The sequence below is a fragment of the Cheilinus undulatus genome, linkage group 5 (genome assembly GCF_018320785.1).
Source record: "Cheilinus undulatus linkage group 5, ASM1832078v1, whole genome shotgun sequence".
NCBI classification, from domain to species: domain Eukaryota; kingdom Metazoa; phylum Chordata; class Actinopteri; order Labriformes; family Labridae; genus Cheilinus; species Cheilinus undulatus.
Window position 1 is genome coordinate 13,759,338 of NC_054869.1, and position 23,887 is coordinate 13,783,224.

Consider the following 23,887-nt stretch of genomic DNA (forward strand, 5'->3'; position numbering starts at 1 on the left):
GTGCACTGAATATGAGGTCTGAGTTTAAAACGACTTTTAATGATTGAGGTACATATTTAGAATGAGAATAAGAAAAAATGAGTGGCTATAATACAACCCCAATTCCAAAAAAGTTGGCTTGTTGTGTAAAGTGTAAACAAACAGAATCTCATAAACACATAATTTATTCTCCATAGAATTTAAACAGCATATCAGATGTTGAAACTGAGACATTTTACCATTTCATGGACGGGACAGCAAAAGGCTGGAAAAATAAGTGGTACTAATAAAAATTAAAAAAAACCACTGGAGGAGCATTTTGCAACTATTTAGGTTAATTGGCAACAGCTCAGTAACATGATGGGGTTAAGAAGGGAGCATTTTAGAGAGGCAGAGTCTCTCAGAAGTAAAGATGGGCAGAGGTTCTCAAATCTGCAAAAACTGCATCTAAAAGTTGAGGAACAATATAAGAAAAAATGTTCCTCAATGAAAACTTTGTGTTTTGATGCCACCATCTATAGTACATAATACCATCAATAGATGTGAAGAATCTGGTGAAATCTGTGTGCAAAAGAGACAAGGCTGAAGGTCACTTTTGGAAGCTTGTGATCTTCAGACCCTAGGGTGGCCAAATGCAGCTGGTCATCCCATCCACAAACACTAGTTAAAGCTGTATCATGCAAAGAAAAAGCCATATGTGAACACGATCCAGAGACACCATCATTTTCTCTGGGCTAAAGCTCATTTAAAATGGACTGAGGCAAAATTGACAACTGTTCTGTGGTCAGATGATTACATTTTAAGTTATTTTTGGAAACCATGGAAGTATTCACTCACTCATTCAAATAATTGAAATCAGATGTTCCAATCACTTCCATGGCCACAGGTGTATAAAATTAAGCACCTAGGCATGCAGACTTTCTACAAACATTTGTGAAAGAATGGGTCGCTCTCAGGAGCTCAGTAAATTTCCAGCGTGGTACTGTGATAGGATGCCACCTGTGCAACAAGTCCAGTCATGAAATTTCCTCACTCCTAAATATTCCACAGTCAACTGTCAGTGGTATTATAACAAAGTGGAAGCAATTGGGAATGACAGCAACTCAGCCATGAAGTGGGAGGCCACGTAAAATGACGGAGCGGGGTCAGCGGATGCTGAGGCACATAGTGCGCAGAGGTCACCAACTTTCTGCAGAGTCAATCGCTACAGACCTCCATACTTCATGTGGCCTTCAGATCAGCTCAACAACAGTGCGTAGAGAGCTTCATGGAATGGGTTTCCATGGCCAAGCAGCTGCATCCAAGCCATACATCACCAAGTGCAATGCAAAGTGTGGGATGCAGTGGTGTAAAGCATGCCGCCACTGGACTCAGTGGAGCAGTGGAGACACGAGAACCCAGTGGAGAGTCTGGGTTTGGTGGTTGCCAGGAGAACAGTACTTGTCTGACTGCATTGTGCCAAGTGTAAAGTTTGGTGGAAGGGGGATTATGGTGTGGGGTTATTTTTCAGGAGCTGCGCTTGGCCCCTTAGCTCTAGTGAAAGGAACTCTGAATGCTTCAGCATACCAAGAGATTTTGGACAATTCCATGCTCCCAACTTTGTAGTAACAGTTTGGGGATGGCCCCTTCCTGTTCCAACATGACAGTGCACCAGTGCACAAAGCAAGGTCCATAAAGACATGGATGAGAGAGTTTGGTGTTGACTGGCCTGCACAGAGTCCTGACCTCAACCTTATAGAACACCTTTGGGATGAATCAGAGTGGAGACTTAGAGCCAGGCCTTCTTGTCCAATATCAGTATGTGACCTCACAAATGTGCTTCTGGAAGAATGGTCAAAAATTCCCATAAACACACTCCTAAACCTTGTGGAAAGCCTTCCCAGTAGAGTTGAAGCTGTTATAGCTGCAAAGGGTGGACCAACATCAAATTAAACCCTATGGATTAAGAATGGGATGTCACTTAAGTTCATATGCGAGTCAAGGCAGGTGAGCGAATACTTTTGGCAATCTATTTGCTCAGTCAGTGTCAATATCAGTTGAACTTTTTGCTCCTGATTTCCTCTCATATGTCCCTTTCCTGGCCTTCCACATCCTCCTCAGCAGTGAAAACAGTCACTGTTTTCTATCTGGAGCTATTGCTTTCTGCACTGTGATTTCCAGCAGGAGGCTGTGAAGTATTGACTTGTTAGTCCTTGGCACAGGTGCTGATTGCAGCAGGTGAGTTCAACAGTGAATCCCCATGCCTGCTGTGGTCAAAGGTGTGAAATCCCCTGCTGTAGCCTTTACTCAAAGCTAAAAAAAATCTTCCCAGTGCTCCAAAAATCAAACTACAACTGTTTCACACCTGTGAGTTTGACATCCTGACAGGATTTTTATCACAGCATTTTATCTCTGTACTTTGTTGGATTTACTTCAGTCTGTCCAGAGCTGGAGCCACATAATCCTGGTCTCTGTTCCTCTGCTGTGAGACAATCTTGAGTCCTCACCAGAGATATGATAGGTCACATCAGCCACAGCCGGGCCTCGTGTCCCGTTTTGTTACTGCACTCAGCTTATTGCAGGGCTTCCCCTGGCACAGGATCAGAGGCTCTGGCTAATATCAAAGCAGTCTCTTGATGCTGATCTGAAGCGCCTCAGAGCTGCAGGGTCAGGGATCTCAGTTGCACATCATCAAGAGGTAGACCAATACAGAGGTATGTATGCACTTGTGTAAGAGTGAGTGATCAGGTGAGAAAACTAACACTTAGGTCCAGTGGAAAGCTGGTGAGAGATGTTACAGTGTAAGTAGTTATAGTTGGCTTTAGCACTTAACATTTCAGCTATGGTGTGAGTGGGTGGGTATTGTTTTAGCTGGTGTAGACTGATGACATTAATGACATGCTAATTACAGGACTCAACTTAGTTTAACATGTCCCTATGGTCAAATGATTTTTAACCTTTCTAGGAGCCGGTTTCATTAGTTTTTACAATTATTCCGCTGAACCACGATTTCCACAAAACTTCTGCTCTGCCGTCCACGCTGTGTGAATCTAGTTGAATGCTGTCTGTGGCCCTCTGAAACCGACTCCCTAACTTGTATGCTCATATTAAAGCCTGGAGTGCTTTTTTCCGCTCTGCTCCACAGATCTTGAAGAGTGCGCAAGTCAACTGTCTCTGTCGTCTGTGTTTGCCACGAACTCCAGCCCCTCCAAATGTCATCTTGAATCAGGCTCCGCTGCAGTGCTTTGAACATGAGTCAGGCTGTCTCATCCCATCGCAGCTGACTGTGACTCGGTGGTGGGGAACATGTGACATTTAACTCCAGTGTTTTTTGTGGCATACCGAACAGAACGAGTGGCGGTTTTGTCACCTTATAGGCAGCGGTGCACAGTCAGGGCAGATGGCTGTGTGTTTTAGAGGTCACAGGGTCGCTGAAAGACTGGAAAATAAAGATCTTTTAAAGGACAGAGCATCGACTGGTACAACATGAGGTTCAATTAGTCCAACAGAGGTAATGGCTGTTTCCAAATATCTGTTTTCTGTTGACCTCTTTGTGACCACCAGAGGTGGGAGTATGACCTTGAATTGAAACATGGGGTAAGTAAATCAGTCATTTTCACACATGCAGGAGATTCTGCCTTCAAGTCTGTCTTTGCTACGCCATTAGTGGCAGTTGTAAGTGTTGCATACTTGTGCAAGGTTGTGTCAGTGTCGCTCTACAATGCTTGGCCCAAATGATACTCAATAGTGTGATTTTGATGCCAATTTCTGATCCTGTTTCCAAATTTCCGGCTTGTAAGTGTACAGGAAGTCACAGTTACTGAAAAGAGTTTGTATTATGCTGGAGTTGGAGCTGATAAATATTGGACAGCAGTTACTTATATTGCAGTTATTGCAAAGCAGAATAGAGGAGATATTGCAGGAGATGAAATCAGCTGAGGTAGAGACTTGTTTGTTGTTGTTGTTGTTGTTCTGAGAGGGACATGGATGAGGAATTGCACGTCATATGTTTTTAATTGTCAGTAAGTAGATTTGCCTAGTTTTATCTTACACCACCAGAAACACGATAACCCTGTAAATACTCAGAGTGCTCAGAGACTGGTAGTCACCAGTGCTAACCAGCAGGCTGGTCTCAAGGCCCATGGCCTGCATTGTTTTTAACGCATGGTTACATTTTTCAGGAGGTGCACAACACCATGGCTATGTGCATAAGCCTCTGTATAGGGCTCAAGGCTGCAGGGACATACAAAGTAGGCTACAGTGTAGCTTCTATGTATAATTCCAAATTTGATTTTGCACATACACTTTTTCAAAAAAGGTGCATGCCTTGTGTGAACTCACTATTCGACAGATATTGCACATCATGCTGTTTGCATTATTTTTGAAAAATGAAACCACGATTTCGTCCGCTTTAGCCTGTTTTTATGACCGTCCTCCATGTACGTCCTCGACTTCTCTGTTCTTGTTCACACAGACTGCCTCTTGTAAGATCATGTTTTTCAAGGCCCGTGTAAAGCATTGACAAGGGAACTGTTAAGATTAAAGGTAAATTATGTTGATGGAATGAACCAATTAGAGCCAGTTGTCAACTGGAACTGGTCCTGGATTCCCATCCCTGGTAGACACTGTGGAAAATTCTTAAGAAGCATCAGAGTCCCTTACCATCATGACACTTTCTGCCTTTAAATCAGTGCTGTATGCAACAGCAGTGATTCTCAACTGGTCTAGTGTCAGGACCACCTCCTTTAAGACAAATCAGGGCCCAAATTTCTTAGATTTTCAAGCAAGGCTAATTGTTTTGATTTAAAAATTGGGTATTTTGGACTTGGGTTGGAAAAATGAAGCAAAGAAATAGAGACATCCTTCAAAATAAAAGAACGACAGAGAATTTTTGCCACATTCTTTTCCAGGCACACATCTGCAACCCATTGAAAGTGGCTTTGAGACCTACTTTTGGATCCCCACCCACCAGTTGAGTAATAACCAAGGTTAATACCTTGGTTCTCAATCATACTGTATTTATAGTATGTAAATACTAGTAACAAATGATTGGTGAAAATTTGCAAGCAGAAAAAAGTACAAATCTGTTTCTCTTCATATCCATCTGTTCATGCATCAGTCACTCACCAGTTGGGGAATGTAAATGTCATCAACCCCACTCACAAGCTCAGGGAATTTTCCTGCTGTGTTCACACATGGGCTCACTTCAGCATCACACAGAAACTTCATATGTGAGCTAACACTCTAAAAATTTGGTGATGAAATTGTCTGTTTGAGTGCCCACAAGCCTGAAAATATGTGGGAATTTTCAGCAGTTTCCAAGAGTACTGAGTATGAAAATGAGTTCTTTTTTCTCCTCCTCTAGGGTTCCTGCTCTCCCAGTAAAGAACCTGACTGGATCTGGACCAGTGCACCCAGCTCTAGCAGGTTAGACCCCTTTACTGTATAAAGTCTGCCCATAAAGCCACAGACGAGTGTCTACTCTTATTTACCTTGAAAGACAATCACAAACAGTTCTTATTTTCCACTTTCTGTTTGTGTGTTTGTTTGTTTGTATGTCTGTTTTGTACATATGCTTCAGGTATGACAGGTATCCTGATGTGCGCTGCAGGTCTGCCTGTTTGCCTGACCAGAGCACCCAAACCCATCCTGCACCCACCACCCATCAACAAGAGCGACATGAAGCCCGTACCTGGAATCAACGGCATGCGCCGCAAAACCAAGAAAAAGCACCTGAGGAGAGGTAAGAGGGTAGGAACAAATGAGGTGACAACAGAGAAGAAGAAAGAGCACCACTTTGTTTGACAGTGTGTTGGTTAATACTTCCATAATGCACCAGTGAGAGGTAGAGTCAAACCACTGACAGTCAGCAGACCTTCTCTGTCCTGCCAGGCTTTCAGGATGTCTCCCTATCAGCTGACTGTAAGTCTGCTGTTTAGAAGGCAAACAAAACCAAAGCTGTTATTTTGTTTTTGTGATCAAGGGACTGTAATGGTTTTTTAAATACCTCCTATTAAAGCTCCATAGGAATTATAATGAATCTAACCTCTCCAGGATAGCTGGTGATTAGTAAAGAAAGATTTCCTGGGCTTTCTGTGAAGTGATGATCGCCCGTTTAAATTTTCAAGCACATGCAACACTTCAGCATCTTTACAAATGTTACAGCACATGCAGATTGACAGAGGATGATCTGGAAAGTGTAAATAACAAGGAACTGTTGCATTGAGAAAGGATCTGGTGTGTAGTTCGACCACTTTGGCTTTGAATAAGTGTCGGTCGATGGAGGCCCCAGAAACACTCGACCTCCCGGGGGAGTCTTTGTTGTAATTGATGAGCGAGGCTGCTGGGTTTCCATTTCTGCTCAGGGATTGTCTTTTTCAATTTGTAAGAGTGCAGTATGTTTCTAGTCTGACTATATTTCACCGTAAAAATACTGATATGTGACTGTTAGGTTAAGGGAAGGTCAATATAGAGGCATTATAGGGTGTCATTTGTCATTGGAAAATATGGAGAAAGGGTTCAGTCTATAAGGTGGTTAGAGTAATTGATGCTTTGATGCCTTTTAAATTATCAGTCTTTGTTGTTTTATTGTTTGATAGCATTGAAAAGTATTGAAAAATTAAATATAGGATCCTAGGTTATAATTTAAAGACCTGTTGCATCTTTTCAATAGTTGCCGTCTGTAGAGGCGAATAGTCTAAATTGCACATAAAATCCTCAAAAGTGTATCTGTGCAACTTAGACCATGTGCAGGAGTTCACCTGTAGTCTAGCCCTGTCATCATGGTTACTGTTACTAGCGGTGTGTTTAAGTGCAGTTTACTTCAATCTGGACAGAATTGTGTTTTCCCCAAATTGTGTAGTACCACTCTGCACTAATCCAGACCATGACAATGGTTAAACCTCTTTTTTCTACTTCTTTTTGACCAGCATATGGCTGTCATCAGGTATCCATCTTACCAGAGCTAACACTAGCTAGTTTATTTTTACAAGTATTTTACAACCTAATTTTAGTAACATTAGAGCTCCTTACCTTTCAGCAGAGGAGGGCATTCTTTGCTATTGTCAATGGGTTAAATTGCAAGTGTGATCATCCTCAGAGTTTTGTTTTTCATTTGATTAAATGCTGTTCATTTGGAGAATTATTACATCAATATACAGGTAATTCAGAAAGTATTCAGATACTTACTTTTTTCAATTTTGTTATGTTGCAGCCTGATGCTACAGTAAAAAAATCTCATTTTTATTCATATAAATCTACACTCAGAACCCAATCATGACTAAGTAAAAACAGAATTTTAAATTTTTTTTTTTTTTTTTTTTTTGGTTTTTTTTTTTTTTTTTTTTGATATTTTTTAGAACAAAAAATTGAAATATCACATTGGTACAAGTATTCAGACCCTTTTAAAAACACATGGGTTTTGGCTCAGGTTCCTCCCATTTCTCTGGTTCTTTGCTGAGATGTGTCTACTTCTTAATTGGAGTCCACATGAGGTAAATTAAATTGATTGGACATGATTTGGAAAGGCACACACCTCTCTATAGAAGTCCTCACAGCTGATAATGCAGATCAAAGCAAAAACCAAGCCTTGAGATCAAACAAACTGCCTGCAGAGCTCAGAGACAGGATTGTTGCAGGGCACAGATCTAGGATAAGCTGCAAAAATGTTCTTCTGCACTGACGGTTCCCAAGAGCACAGTGGCCCTCATAATACTCATATGGAAGAAGTTTGGCGCGACCAGGAGCTGGCTGCCCAGCAATCCACCAATTTGGGATTTATGGCAGAGTGGTTTGATGGAAGCCTTGCCTCAGTGCAAAACACATGAAACTCTGCTTTCAAATGAAGTATGTTGCAAACTCTAAGTGGGCTCTCATGAGTTTTGCACTGAGGAGAGGCTTCAGTCTAGCCACACTGCCATAAAGCCTAGCTCAGTGGAGGGCTCGAGCGATGTTTGTTCTTGTGGAACTTTTTCCCATCTCCACACAGGATCCCTGGAGTGCAGTCAGAGTGACCATCAGGCTCTTGGTCACCTCTCTTACTTAGTCCCCTCTCCCCAATTACTCAGTTTGGCCGGGCGACCAGCTTTTGGAAGAGTCCTAGTTGTGCCAAACATCTTCCATTTAAGAATTATGGAGGCCACTGTGCTCTTTGGAACCTTCAGTACAGCACATCTCAGCAAAGATCAAGAGAAACTGGAAGCACCAGAGCTGAATTTCAAGCATTCTTGCAAATGGTCTGTATATTTATGGTATTTCATCAATTTGCAAAAAAAAACTTCTTAAGTTCTGTTTTCATTTTGCATGACCGCAGATTAATGATCAATATGACAAAATTAAAAAAAAAATAAGGGGGTCTGAATACTTTATGTATGCACTGTAAATATGTTGGTTCAGATTAAATTGTTCTTTAATAGATCTTCCTCAGAATCAAACAGTTTTTGTTGAACTACACATCCACCCTAACTAAACAAAGAGCTAGAAACTATGTCAGCACATAGCTGTGAATGCACAAGCTAAATGCTAACTTCAGTATGCTACAGTCGGTATGTTTACATGACAGTGCATGCTTGTAAGAGAGCTACAAAAGAACACTTTCTCTATATTTCCAATATCTAGAGCCTAATTACTTCAAAAAATTTCCTCAGAAATGATGGGCCTTTTCGTGTTGTGTTACCACTGACACTACAGGTTCAAGAATAAAAAGAAGCATACTAATTTGCAGTCTTAGTATAGACCCTTAGATGCAATGTGAATTCAGAGAAACTGGTAAGCTGTGATGGGAATAAAAACTTATTTTTTCTCATGCTCTGCTTTCTGAACAGTGAAAGGTCAGAGGGGCCTTTGATCCTGCTAATGAAACCATCAAAAAGGATAAAATGTTAACCACACAGCTGGATCTCCTCTATATTTCTCCCCTTTTTCCAGTTTTCCTCCTCCCTCTCTCCTAGCTCCCTGCCTCCTCTGTGTCCCCTTTAGCTTTTGTACCTTACCATTTTTATAGCACAGTCTGTTTCTTGTCACGGCTCTCCCTCCCTCTGTTCACTGGCTGTCCCTCAAATGAACAAACAAAGGCTCCGGGGGAAAAAGAGGTTGCCTTTAAGCGTATTAGGGGTGTAAGCTGTTGGTGTGCTCTCAGCCATGCTAGTGTGGTTGCACACGGGGATTATGGGAGAACATGGGGATGCCTGGTTGGTATGTGTCAGTTTGAAGGTGACCTCCTCTTCAACATGAGTATACAGTATATGTCTGGTTGCACTAGAATATACGTCCCAAGACTGGTGCTTTGTTAAAGCCCATTTTGATTTCATACATCGTTCAGTCTTTTTGGGTCGGAGTCTATGAGCCGAACCTACACTTTATGGACAAAAGTATTGAGACACCTGACCATTACATATGGAGTTAGTCCCCTTTTTGAAGCTTAAACATCCTCCACTCTTCTAAGAAGGCTTTCGACAAGATTTTGGATTGTTTCTGTGGGAATTTGTGCCCATTCATTCTGTAGAGAATTTATGAGGTCAGACACTGACGTTGGACAAGAAGGCCTGGCTCACAATCTCCATTCTAGTTCATCCCAGAGGGGCTATATGGGGTTGAGGTTAAGTTCTTCCACATTGAACTCATCAAACCATGTCTTTATAGTCTTTGCTTTGTGCACTGGGACACTGTCGTGTTGGAATAGAAAGGTGCCTTCCCCAAACCATTGCCACAAAGCTGGAAGCATAGCATTATCTGAAATGTCTTGGTATGCTGAAGCATTAAGACTGGCCTACACTGGAGATAAGGGGCCTAGCCCAAATGCTGAAAAAACAGCACCATACCATTATCCCTCCACAAAACTCATCAGGCAGGTAATTCATCCATCTGACTGCCAACTGTCTCCACTCTCCATCTGACACTTGGCATTGAATTTGGTGTTGTTAGGTCTGCATGCAGCTGCTCAGCCATAGAAACCCATTCCAATGAAGCTCCCGCTGCACAGCAGCTTCAGCTATAGAGTCAGCAGAGCGTTGACTTTTTACATGGTCTTCTGCTTCATGACTGAGTTGCTGCCACTTTCTAATAGTCCCATTTACAGTTGAGGGACGAAATTTCCTGAACCATCGTCTTGCAAAGGCAGTATCTATCACAGTACCACACTTGTAGTCACTGAGCTCTTCAAATGACCAACTAGTAAAAGGGTATTACTGGAGCTCTCCCTGTTTTGTGCTGTTTTTCACAGATTTAATTAATGCGACTAATCACATTTAATTAATCTTAAATCCTGTTATAATTTGTTATTAATTTTCCTGATCTAGTTTTCAGTGGTAAGTCGTGTCTTGATGCTCATCTGATCCCTTTTTGTCTTTCATCCATGGCTAGGAAAAAACCCAGAGGACGTGGTGCGGCGATACACCGAGAAGATTAAAGTGGTTCCAGATGAGGTAAGAAAAAAGACACAAAAAGAGATTTGTGCCCACGAAGAGGAGCACTTGGTCACCTTACAAAGTGTGAAAGTCTTACAAATACTCATGGAGAGCTGCAGCTGAAGTCTTTTGGTCGGCTATTCCAGGACTGTACCATCTGCATGGAGAGGCTGGTCATGGCGTCCGGCTACGAAGGCGTCCTGCAGCACAAAGGCATCAAGCCAGAGCTGGTGGGCAAACTTGGCAAGTGTGGGCACATGTACCATCTGCTGTGCCTGGTGGCCATGTACAACAATGGCAATAAGGTGGGTAAAAGCTTGTGAGCCAGACGCTGTTATGATGTCACTCAAGCTCAAATGATAAACTCCCAGTGTTTCACAGCTTGACTGTGTTGAATATAATTGGCAGATGATCAGGCGTCAATATTGTTGGACACAGATGAGGATCTTGTAGAGTTTTATTAGATCTTCCTGAAGCTTAATACTTTAAATAGACTCTGCTCACCTCGGCACAGCTTACAGGAAATACAAATATCCTAAAGCTACAGCAGAAGAATATTAAAACACCAGATAACATTTAAAAACACATTCAGATTTTCTTACTTATCTCTGGGGGTTTAGGGCTCTGCAGTAATTCTTTCATTTTTTTTTTTTCTAAATTCTGCTTCCCAGTTTTTTGTTCTTTTCAGAGCATGAAACAACCACATTTACAACTTTTATCAGCACCTTCCCAGAGACAGTATTCATGTTTTCAAGAATAATTACAGACTTGTAATTTGTTCTTTTGGACATTTTATCAGTAGATTGTTCAACAAAAAGGACCAGGATGCTGTTTCAGGAATGTTTAAAAGAAAGTGGCATTTTAGATTTGTGTTTTGTTTTGTTTTGTTTTTTTTTGAAAGCAGGGCTTTTATTGGACACAGTATTGATATTTTTGTGGTAATTTCTATAAAAACAGAAGAGATCAGGAGACCAGCACTGGAGATTTCCATTGTATAACTTTGTTACTCTTACAGATTGACACATTAATCAAGAATTAAGAAAAGCATTCCCGGTATGTAAATTACATGGCCACGGGGCTCACAATCAAACCAATAGTAAAAAGAAATAAAAAATAAGGATAGAGATGTACTGCCTCTACCAGCCTCTTACTTCTTGTTTTCTATTAAGGAGCTTTTTCAATAAAAACTGTACTCCATAAGGTGTATTTACACAGTACTGCACCGTTTTTGATACATGGGGGAATTTGCATTAATAGGGGGAAAGCAATTTAAAAGTAGCCTCCTTGGTTTTTGTCAAATCAGCTGACTACACTGATTCTTGTTGTAGTATCCTGACAGCATCGATGTCTCTAAAGGACTCTAAAGGACGCTGTTGTAGCGCGCCCAGAGCTTTGGTGACTTTTCGGGGTCTTTGAAGATTAAATCCACAGCGTTACATCTGATAACAAGCATCTTTTTTATCCATTTTAATCCATTTTGGATGATGTACTTTGACTTTCTTCAGTGGACAGCCATATTTGTTTAACATGCAAAGGATTGTGGAAGTTGTAGTTGACCGGTTGCGTCTGTACTGCTTAGAGGAGTAAAGACGCAGGAGTCAAGAATAAACAAAGAAAAATGCAACTGTTAATTCATATGTCCATCATTATCTAATATTAGACTATTTTACAGAATTTTAACATCATTTAAGTTGCATCTTTGTGAAATAAACAAAGATAATATAAATATAAGAATTTATGTTCATGTACAGTATATAGCCTGTGTATATCAATGTCCTTATTTCATATATCAGACGATTTTTATCGGCCAATATATCAGATATCTGCTTTTTTTAGCCCCCAATATCGGTATAGGCATCGGCCCCAAAAATCCCATATCGGTCGGGCTCTACTTGGATTGTTTTAGAGTGGATGAAGTGCTGCTTTTAGGAGGATGCATTTAAGATTAGTTTTAAAAAAGTGTGTGTGTGTGTGGGGGGGGGGGGGGGGGGGGTTGTGTTTTTTTTTTGTTTGTTTGTTTTTCAATGCGAGTATGATTTGATTAAAACATATATTTGCTCTAAAACCAGATTTTTTTTTTAACACTGAAACATCATTTAAACAGATTTAAATGCCTGTGTGTAAAGGTGGGTTTTTATTGTCTTAGATAAGCGCTATCTAAAACAATAAAACTCCACACACATGCTAAATTTAAATGAAAATTTAATTTTTGGTTTGGTTTGGGGTTTTTTTTAAGTTCTTTTGGCTTTCTTGCCTTTTTTATGATAGAAAAGCTGAAAAAAGAAAGGAAACAAGGGAAGAGAGAGTGAGGGAAGACCATTTACAACAAAAGTGGATGAGCGAGTGCTAATCCTAGCTAGTGCTAACATCAGTATTGCAGTTTTAAACATGACCCTGTTTAGCAGTGATATCCAGCTGAATCAAACAGGGTACTCATGAAACAGTAATGAGCATATTTTAACATTAAATGAATCAGCTCCAAAACATAGAAAGTGTGAAGAGAGAGAGCATGAGATGACATGCACTGAAAAGGGTCATGGTCAGAAGTGATAAAGACATTGGACCTCAGTCACCAACTGTTCTTATGAAGAAATTTATTCCTAAAGCCCTCTTACACAGAAGAGTCTGACATTCACCAGTTTTCTTATCTGTGATGTTTTTTTCTTAGTTAAAAACAAAGTCTATGAACACACTGTTATGGACATTTCAGTGCCGATATTAGAGGATTAAATGCAAATACATGACTTAAATATGGTCATGTGTAAATCTGAACATGAAGTGTTTGATCTTAACTGCAAAAGGTTAAATGATGGGTGCCGGTTTAGCTTAGTTGGTAGAGCAGGTGGGCATACGCTCGACGCACTGGCCACAGGATAATTCATGGTCTTGGAGCTTTTCTGTCCAATCTGAAATTGATCTTAAGAAAAGGTCACAACAATCTTTTCTGGCTAGTGGCCAACGACTGGATCTTTAGTTTCACCTTTTAAGGTCATTTCTTGCAACCAGAAACAAAACAGAACAAAAAAACAATAACCAGTGCACACAAATTGTACTGAAGAATGTTTGGTCAAGTTAACATCCTTTTTCAAGAAGTAATGTAAAGTAAACTGCAAGGAATCTATAATATGCACAACAACATATGGATTTAATATGTTTAGCATGTTAGCCAACAGGAACATCTAGCAGTTGCAGAGAAATTATTGCTGTTTTTGCAACCCAGCAAATCTCCTCTGAAAGCTCCAGTTTTGTCTCTGCTGATGTGTGAGGAATAATATTTGTCTTTTCATTTACTTTTAGTTTACAAGCTAGTTGTGTGTTTGCCAATAAGAGTGCATAAGCCATTTAATTTTCTTCTTTTAATTAGCTGCACGAAATAAGGTTGTGAAATCAGTCAGCATGAGACAAAACAATAAATGCAAACAAAAAAAAACAAATAGCCAAAACCGTCCAAATACTTAGAGAATGATAAATGAAAATACAGTTGATCTGCATAGCCATTAATCTACCACCAGAGATTAAGACAAAAAAGTATAATGTATAATAAAAAACAACATGGTAGCTAGTGTTAAATGTTAGCATCATCTTCTGCCATATATGTGAACCCATTTTATCCTGTCTTTCTTCAAACCAGGATGGCAGTCTTCAGTGCCCCACATGTAAAACCATCTACGGAGAGAAAACCGGCACACAGCCTCCCGGGAAGATGGAGTACCATGTCATCCCCCACTGCCTGCCAGGCTACCCCGACTCCAAAACCATCCGCATAGTCTACGACATTCCTGCTGGGATACAGGTCAGAGCTGTGCCCCTTCAATAAATCCACCATGCTGCTTTTGTGCCCTGATCCTCTGTAAATCCTCGCCCCCTCTGCACCTGCTGCTTATCCGCTTAGGTTTTACGGTGGGTTGTTCGTTCAGGAAGGTGAAGTGTTGGAGCCGTGTAAATTCGTACTGAAGCAGCATTTTAAGGGATCAGACGGAGATAGACTCCTAAGAATCCCAAAAGAGAGACACTGAAGTTTTGCTGTTTTTTAGTAATCAAACAATAATTAAGAATATCATATCAAACACTAGTAGGTGTTGTAAATGTATGAAAATACTAGGATGAATCCAGTGAAGGTTATTTTTAAATTGATATCACAATGCTTGAGAGAGGAGAGCTTGTTTTGTTGCCTGGCTTTTGTGGGTGACATGAGAAGGTCGCATATTTCATCATGACTGCTGAGAGGAACTTTAGAGTCAATAAACTGACCTTTTCCAACCAGAGGAGCAGCTTTAGTGTCCCAGGGGACTCAGCAAAGCAGGGGTCACCTGAACATTCAGGTCCACACAGCAGCAGTATTTCCAAGAAATGCCTCTGTTGTTCCCCTCGCTCCCCTTTTTCTCTCTTTTGTCTCCTTTGGACTGGACTCAGTGAACAACAAGGATATAAAATTAGGTAGCACATAAGTCACGGTCATGAAATGAATGAAGATTATCAGAAAACCAGAGAAGATCTGATTTTATACTGGTTAAATGGATAGTTCGTTATTTGTTATGTAGAGTTGAATGAGGTACTCGTCAATAGTAAGCATATTAGCCACTGGAGATGCTGGTACTATATATTAGCTATATGGCCAAATCTCAAACTCCACATGTGTGGGCTTAAAGGTGCATTCCTGGCGAGTATTTGAGTGTTAAGTAACTTTGCAAAGCTGATAGATTGGTCAGATTGCTTGTCTGTCATCTGAGATGCATCATGCAAAATTCCAGTCTGAAATGATTTAGCCTGGTCTGAGAACCAACCATGCCACTTAGCAACACTTTAGGAGAATAAGACAGTAGCAATAGTTGTGGTTTAGTTGTACTGTAAGCCATTACACAGTGGCTGCCAGTGTAGCAGTTAGCTCAGATGTAGCTATAGTATAGTGGCAGTTTTTATCAGAGTACCTGGATTTTGTCCAAAACTGTTGAAAATGCGGGTATTGTTATCGCGAGTACGTGTTTATGCACCGATCTGATCCAGTCTTGTTTAAAACCCTTCCTGACCAGCATTGGAAGGGTTTTAAAGTTTCTGTTTTCCTCTTGAAGCTAGCAGTTGTGCCGTTCCAATGATGCTGTGAGCCATCCCCTTGTAGCCCTTATGAAAGTTTCTAGCAAACCTGGAACTTAGGTGTCTTTTCAGGGACTCTAAAGATTAAATCCACCAGTAGATTCAGTATTGAATGTGTTTTCATCCATTTTAATATATTTTCAGTCAACAGCACTATCATCTGATACCCAACGCTCTGGTATCGGTATCGGGAAGGAATATTTGGTATTGGAACATCTCTAATACAGATTACCACAGGGAATTTGTGGACAGGGGTATTTATTTAGCACCGGGGTCCATTAAATCAGATGCCCCTTTTGCTGCCCAGCCAGGATAGACTGTGACTCCACGTGTAAAAGGTCTATATTGAATCAGCGTTTAATAATTTAAAAACAGGCTAGATTAAATCAAATTAAACATGAATGTGTTTGTGTCTTTCAGTAAAGTTTAAACTAAATATCAGTCTTTAGCCTACATTGTTTTATCTTTTTATAGTTTGCTGAAAATGGCAACGTGTTGTCATGATGTTTCCCATTGCTTCTCTTTTTACATCATCTCAAGCCCTCATGGATTCACATCTGATGACATTAACGTTGGTCAGGGTACAGTGCTTAGTCTTCCATCCCATTTAGTGTTGCAGGAGGCTGAAGCCTATCCCAGCTGCCACTGGGTGAGAGACGGGGTACAACCTGGATTGGTCACCAGTCAGTCACAGAGCCACAGAGCCAACTTGTTCGTGTCATTTAGCTACATTGGGGAAAATGTATGCTACATTAAAAATTCTCATTGTTTACTTTTCCACAGGGAAGCCATTTTTCCTCAGAGTTACTGCAGCACACTCTGTGTTTTATCCATGTGCAGCGTCATGTTATTGGGCTCAATAATGCCAGTGTGCAATACTGATACTGAGCTGAATAAGAATTAATTTCTTTTAGCCTAATACACATTACTTTGTCAATACCTCCCCTGTTCAATACTGCTTTTGTAACTTTTTTCAAAGCTTATTTCTTCAGCACTCAGCACTTTTTTACTTCTTGCTCTTCTTATTATTTACAATTCCTGTATCCCTATGTTTATTTCTGTTTGAAAATTCCTTACATACACATATGTTGTGTATAAGAGCATCTGTAAAGGCAGAATTTCACCCTAGGAGTAGATTTCCTGATTCTGATAACAGAGAAAGATATTAATTGTGTTTTTTTTTTTGTTTTTATGCAAAGAAAAATACTAAAAGTGAATGTGTGACATTTTATTCTGCTCAGTTAGTGATCTTAATTGAGCCAAAGAAAGCAAAAGAGGGGATTTTGATTGCAGTTTTTTTACTTAATTTGAGTTTCACTCTAAATGGGGAAAAGATGGGTTAACCATGCCTTTTTTCATGACAAGGAGACTGTAACAAAACATTTCTTTCATTAACTAGAAAAGTACTCGGAGAGCGCAGACCTCTGCCATTAGCTCTATCTCCCAATAGTACAGAATCTTGGATCCAGGCAATGATCCAGATCACTCCCAAAATTTAATCAGCTCTTCCTTATGCCATTTCTGACACTTCCTGAAAATTTCATCAAAATACGTTCATAACTTTTTGAGTTATGTTGCTAATAATCAAACTAACAAACTAACAAACCCTGCCCATCACATAACCTCCTTGGCAGAGGTAATTAAAGCTGGGTGAATCTAAGGAGGCTGTGGGGAGTGTTTTAGCGATGGTTGCCATGGATGGATGAGGATTATAGCAACAGACTCAGAAAAGCAGTGGCATGTCAAGTGATAATTGGATATTTACAGTGGCATATCTGTCAGATTATTCACACAAAGGGCCATTGTAAGCAACGTAAACACTAAAGCTTCTCCTGTGGGTGCCGTTGACATTTGCTGGACGATTAAGTCGTAATCGGAACAGAAGGAGTTGTAATGTTTGCTTTTGTTCTTGACATTTAATCCAGACCAACGAACACCCCAACCCTGGGAAGAAGTTCAGTGCCAGAGGGTTCCCACGACACTGCTACCTGCCTGACAACGACAAAGGCAGGAAGGTAAGCTGTGACAGCCATCCAAAATAATAACGCCCCAACACTAAAGCTTTACAAGAATAAAAACCATACAACATTCCAGCATGCCTCACAGCACATAGAGGTTCTTTTCATCTTTTCTGCTCATTCTTTGGTTGTATTTCTAAAATTTTAAGATTTTTACTTCCCCTGCTTGTGGTTTGTTTGTGTTTTGTGTTGCTTTAAAGCAGTGGTTCCCAACGTTTTTTCCCCAGGGTCGCCCCTCATATCCAAGGAAGGCTAGATCCTCATGACCTGCTTGGAATAATTAAACATCAAGTTTATCATTTTCACTGATAAAATCCCAACATAATAGGCCTGCATCCACATACACTTGCTCTTGATAAAAAGATGATATATAAATGATGCATTATTATGGCAGTGTATTAGAGCCACTTAAGAACAAAATAATACAGAAGATCTGTTATTTTTATTTGAAAAAATAACTTCTCAAGTTTAAAAAGGTTTTTAATTTATGAGAAAAAAAACATATTTTTTTTACTTTAAACATTGTAATGTTAAGTCAAAAAGTCAAAAATCCAGCCACTGTTTCCAGTTTAGTTTCTGTAGTTTTTTTTTACTTTACAGTTATAATTTTAAGAATTAAGAAAATTTAGAAACGTGAAATGTTTGAGTTTCTTGTGTCAAAATTGAAGACTTTTTAAACGAGGAAATTTCCTTTTTTCCTGTGAATTTCTGACTTTTTAAAATCTGAAATTCTGAGTTTGATTTCTTGTAAATATACAACTTCATAATCTCAAAATTTTGATTTTTATTCCTAAGAATTTTGACTTTTTTTGCACAGAGATTAACGGATTCTATTCATTTTTTCACCTTTTAGGTTGGCTTAATACATTATGTTTCTAATAATGATTTTAAAAGAATTTATATGTACACCTAATTTTGACAATGTCAGAGCAGACAGGGTCCCGCGCCCCCGCAGGTAAGTGTGACGACTAGAAACGCTGTATACAAGTTCAAGTCTATTTATCATTTACTCTCTCTTTCTTGAGGTCCTGAAGCTGCTCATCATGGCCTGGGACCGACGCCTCATCTTCACCATCGGCACGTCCAGCACCACGGGTGAGTCGGACACAGTGGTGTGGAATGAGATCCACCACAAGACAGAATTTGGCTCCAACCTTACTGGCCATGGTTACCCCGACCCAAACTACCTGGACAATGTCCTGACGGAGCTTTCGGCGCAGGGAGTCGGCGAGGACAACCTGAAGGAGTGAGGTTGTCCTGAAACACAGAAACCACAACCCATCATGCATTGCTGTCTCGCAGAAGACAGGGACACTGAATAATGGGCCAAAATGCGTCCAAAAATCTTTCAATAAAACTCCCCTGCTGAAGTGGTGGAATAAGAGCAGTGGAAGCAAGTAAACAACATGGCTATAATCAAATTTTTTTGATTATTATACATCTCCCCCCTGCTGATCCATGCCTTGAGCATGCTGCATTCATGCCAAATTTTCACAGGGAAAAAGATGTCTAGTAAAAGTGAGATTGGTATCATGTCAGTTGCTGCAGGTTTAAAATCAATCAAAAAGAAGCTGTTCCCACTTGCACTTGGAGTAAAATAAGAAAGGGCCAACATATACAGAGGCATCTTTATAAATGCTAAACCCTAGAATGCATGGCCCAGACTAACGCTGCAATGTTTCAATGTTTGGGAGAGTCTCTACAATACAGTAAGGTGTTGAAAGATAAGATATTGTGAAGAGAAATTTGTGAGAATGTCAGCATTCTGAATTAATCCAAATAGGTGATTTATTTTCCCTTTCATTTTAAAATTTCTTGCTGTCCTTTAACAAATGGTAAAACTTAAAAAAACTGTTAATTGAACTATGAATTTATTACCATGGAAATTCAACTTCTGATAGCATAAGGTGAATTCTTCTGTCAGATGGGAGTGTTTTCTGTAATGCATGAAGTAGAATGCAGATTGCCAAAGGCCATGAAATATTAAGCGTTTGGTGATAAACGTATGTTGTACGGTTGACCTTGCAAACTGTCTATAAGAGGAGGTGAGAAAAAGACAGAACAAACATCAGCTTGAGGCTTGTTACGAGCTGTTGTGACGTGAAAGATTTAGGTTGTGAAGCAGAGGTTTGCCACGCTCCAAGGTTACACTCATTTGTTTTGTTGACACACTGATGACGCTGACCTCTGTGAATATAAAGCTTGCATTAATTTTCTCCCCGTTGGAGCGAACCCCAGCATTGGCACGATCCATCATGCTGACCAAACATGAGGGGCTAGTGCGTGATTGCGTGCTCTGATGCATTAATTTGCTGGCTTGAAGTCTTTGAGGAGAAAAGCTGAACACGCGCTCCTCACAGATGGACGTCCCTCTTTCAAACACCAACAGCTCATCCCTGGAGACGCAGCTCGGGCAGTGCTCTGGCTCGCCTGCGATCTACAAGTCTCTAGTGGGCTTGTTTGCTGTAGGCAGTGCACCAAGCTCCACTGCATGTATAGCCGGCAGTGAAACATCTTATTCCCAGTGCGAGCTCACACAGAGATGTAAAGGCCGATCCTGATGTATGGCCTTGATGCTTCTCTCCTCCTCCTTGGCAGCAGAGTGCTTCATTTAAAGAACCAGGCAATTGTTGGTCTAATATGGTGTTAGCTGAGAGATATTTCTCCTCTCCTGCTCTCTTCCCCTTTAGATTTAATGCCTGTGAGCTGCAGATTTCGAAGGTCCTTGGTGTTGATCTTGTGATGTTTTCTTTCTCTGAGATAAAAGATAAACCCAGTGCTGCATAATTCTCTATAAATATATCCGATCAATATTAATGAGGAGGGGTGTGGATATAAAGTTAAGCGTATGGGCACCCAGCTGTGAGCTTAATTTTGAAGTGAATCATAGTCTTCCAGTGCACACTGGTGCAACAGTTTTAATCGGTCGTCTTATTTTTAGAAACACGTCTTACATTGCAGCTAAGTCTGTCTTTTTTAAGTTGACATTTTTAAACTGGCTTGCAATGCTTTGAAAAATATAAATAGTATACATTTGCAGATGTGATATACCTTTAAATTCAAGCTCAATTTGAGTGGATGGTGTAAGTTTAATTTATTTTTATACTCTTCTATATAGAAAATATGAAAATATACTGGCCCACATATAGACAGGCACATGTTAACATGAATACATAAAATCTGACAAAGCTGAATTTGTCAGTGTGTCAGGGACTGTTGAAATATGTACGACATGTTATGGACGTCTTATATTACAAGTAGTCTTAGCGTATGCTGCTGTCGTTACCTTAATGTAGAATCTGTGTAGTTGATCCCAGTTGGACTCCAATAAAAACAGTAAATGTGTCTTTATTATTGTTGGGGGAGCTTTAGCAGCATGAAGATGGCCGTCCCCCCCCCACACACACACACACACAAATGGGCAATTTGTCTTTTTCTACTTGACCAGAACATTGGAAAGGAGCAATCTTTGTGCCGTCTCAAAGTGGAAAAAATGCACATCTGGGTCAAAACAAGCTACAAATGTTTCTTAGTGTGTGTTTTAGCTTTTTGAAGCAAAAGATTGAAGTTATCTTCTTATGCCAATATTGAATACACTAAATTCATTTTTTCCAAGCCCTGAAAACTGAATATAAGCTTAAAGTTGTTCAACTTTCACCCAAAATTTGTTTTGTGTTTTTGATCATACACTTAACCAGTGTTAATTTTGCCTACTAATACTGTGACTAAAAATGTTTGTAGACCATAATCCATGAACATAATCCAAAAACTCTCACGAAAGGTAAGTAATATCTCACAAAAGACTAGAATGTGAGGACTAAAACCAGACTAAAATGCTTTTGAAGTTTTGTTGACTAAATCTAGACTAAAACTACAAATGTTAAAAATGAACTAAATTCAAAATAGCTATCAAAATGAACGCTAGTCTTAACTTCTAAGCTAACCACTGTTTGTTACTTGGCTGTAAACTAGCTGAGACAGATTTTTGAGGGTTTTAGTCCTAAATTATAGAAAGAAATGAAAACTGGCGAGTGAGAAAGTGAGGGGAGCGACACACACTAGGCTACCAAGCTATATGCTAGTTAGCTTGGATTTTAGCTTAAACTATTTAAAATATAAATGACAGATTGAGGGTTAAAACTTAAAAAATGTGCAAGGTGGTTTAGACATTAGGTGTACCTCTAAAGATTTAAATATTTTGGGGGAAAAAATCTGACATTTAAGCTAGCTAGAAAATTCTGGCTAGCTGGATAAACAAAAATGGGTAATATTCTCCATTAATTTTCGGTCTAAGCCTTGCCAGGCATACTATCTTAAGGCTTCTTAGATGTGAGCTGTAAACTGCTCAAGGGTTAAGTTTGTCATTGAAATAAAATAACATTCAAGTGAGCTAGCACTGTAAGCTAGCTGCCAAAGATGTTAGCTGTAAACTAGCTTAACTCTGAAAGAACCCCTAGTATTTTAAACAGCTATCAACTACTTTACCAACTAAATCAGAAGCAATTTATGCAATAGAGAGAAATTCCCATTTTTTTATTTCAAAGTTTCAGAGGGATTAACTAGTTCTCACCAAAATAAGCGTCAATTTTTTGGTTCCTATACAAGCTAAACTAAGCAAACAAAAAAACATTTGTATGCTAAATGAAGACCCAGGTGTTGAAACAGTCTTTGTTTGGCCTGTTCCATCTCCTTCACAACCTTTTTGACTCCCTTTATAATACGGGACAGCAGAAGACGATGCTTCCAATCTATCAGGGAACTTTTTCCATGTTGACATTAACTAGAGAAATCCAAATGTTTGCTTCTTCGAGTTTTTCTTTCAATGTGTCGGCCTTGTTGTGTGAAGGATGCAGGCCGGTCAGACTTTTCAGGTGTGTACAGAATTATATAGGAAAGATTGATAAAAATGGTTTGGTATTTGTCTGATGAAGAAAGAGAGATGGTGTTTATGCAATTTACTATTTTTAAGATATTATACATGGTTTATGTGTAGCAACAAGGCTGATATTTTGGTTTATATGACTATGGATGTTTTCTTTATGGGGTGCCTACCTCCAGGTTTCAAAGGGGCCGCAACCCGAAGATGTCCACATGCTATGTATTAGAAAACATATATTTTTGATGTCCTTTTTTTTTTAAATAATGATTGTCTCTAAAAGAAATATTATATTGCTGTATTACTCTTATTACAATCCATTCCATACTATTTTCCATTTGATGAAAAGTGGGATAAAGAGTGATTCACTTTTTCCTAACATATGAAGTATTTACAGTTGTACTCTCACATAGCGTCAGCTGCAAACTGTACTTCTCTCTTAAATTGATACCTTAACATTTTCTGTGGGTATACTGTATGTTTGTATGTGTTCGTCTGTGCGAGTGTGTGAACGTGCACAGGATGTGCATCCAGTAAGCAAATCTTAGGTTCATGTCCTTTAAAGATACAGTAATGTTCTCCTAGAGGTGCATGTTAACCAAACTGTGAGCAGGTTTATTGACAATGCATAGTTTTTTGCGTCTTAAATCATCATAGCTTATTTAGAAATATCGCCCAGGTCCTCTGGGGATTTAGCACTGTGGTTTTGCATCTTTCTCCAGATAGATAGAAAGTATTTTTCCTCTTTCAGGTTTGATTTACACAGTTGGGGACCGAGGTGGCGTTTGGCTGCTCTCCTCACTGTTTTGACATGTAAAACATCTGAATGTTTTGCATTTTAAGTGCCCATTTAAATTGACATTCTCAAATCATGATTTCTGTGGTTTGATTTAAGCAGTGTCTACATATTGCTATTGAAAATGGTCCACAAAGAGTGACTGGAATAAACAGAAAGCAAGATATAGAGACATTGATTAAACTATAAAGGGCTTCTTAATCTATCAGTCTTTATTGAATTGTGATGACCTTGTTGCATGTTTGTGTGTTCCTTGTGGAAAATAAATGTGCCCTGGACAAGGGTAGTTTGTTTGACCTTTTGTCACCTTGGCTCTTTCTCATTTCTCACCCCAATCTGGAGCATGTCCCGTTTCATTTAGTACTACCATTTCCCTCCACCCACACGGCTCTCTGCTCCACACCCTTTTTATGTGGATATAAATGAGCTTTGCTGGAGCTGTGGAGTGCGGCTGAAACAGTTCACACCAGCTGTAAATTTGCTTTATGGTCATTTTCTGTCACAGGCTTCCTTATGTCGATGCTGCGTTAAGAGATGTGGTTGATGAATACTGAAGGAAGCAGTTTAATGAGGCCTGCCGGAGATCAGCTGCAACACACACTCCTTCTCTCCAGCTCAGAGGTCAGGCTCCTCCTGGTTCTGGGACTCAAACCTTCAACCCTGCTTCCTCTCATGCCCAATGAGAGATCCTGCAGGGAGACTCTTGTGCATCACTGCTTTCATTAGTATTTAAATAAGGACAAAT

General features: G+C 39.8%; 1 protein-coding gene across 3 annotated transcripts in view; it reads left to right on the plus strand.

Moving 5' to 3' along the window:
* Positions 1 to 23,438, plus strand: part of dtx1 (deltex 1, E3 ubiquitin ligase) — a 92,675-nt gene extending 69,237 nt beyond the window's left edge. For 2 of the 3 annotated variants that reach the window (XM_041787779.1, XM_041787780.1), the window contains exons 4-10: positions 5,324 to 5,385; positions 5,540 to 5,701; positions 10,318 to 10,379; positions 10,508 to 10,666; positions 13,993 to 14,154; positions 17,378 to 17,467; positions 18,496 to 23,438. In XM_041787779.1, the coding sequence (XP_041643713.1) occupies positions 5,324 to 5,385; positions 5,540 to 5,701; positions 10,318 to 10,379; positions 10,508 to 10,666; positions 13,993 to 14,154; positions 17,378 to 17,467; positions 18,496 to 18,720 (922 nt within the window). In that variant the 3' untranslated portion in view covers positions 18,721 to 23,438. The remainder of the gene's footprint in view (positions 1 to 5,323; positions 5,386 to 5,539; positions 5,702 to 10,317; positions 10,380 to 10,507; positions 10,667 to 13,992; positions 14,155 to 17,377; positions 17,468 to 18,495) is intronic. The other variant, XM_041787782.1, reaches the window with a different exon arrangement.
* The last annotated feature ends 449 nt before the right edge of the window (positions 23,439 to 23,887 follow it).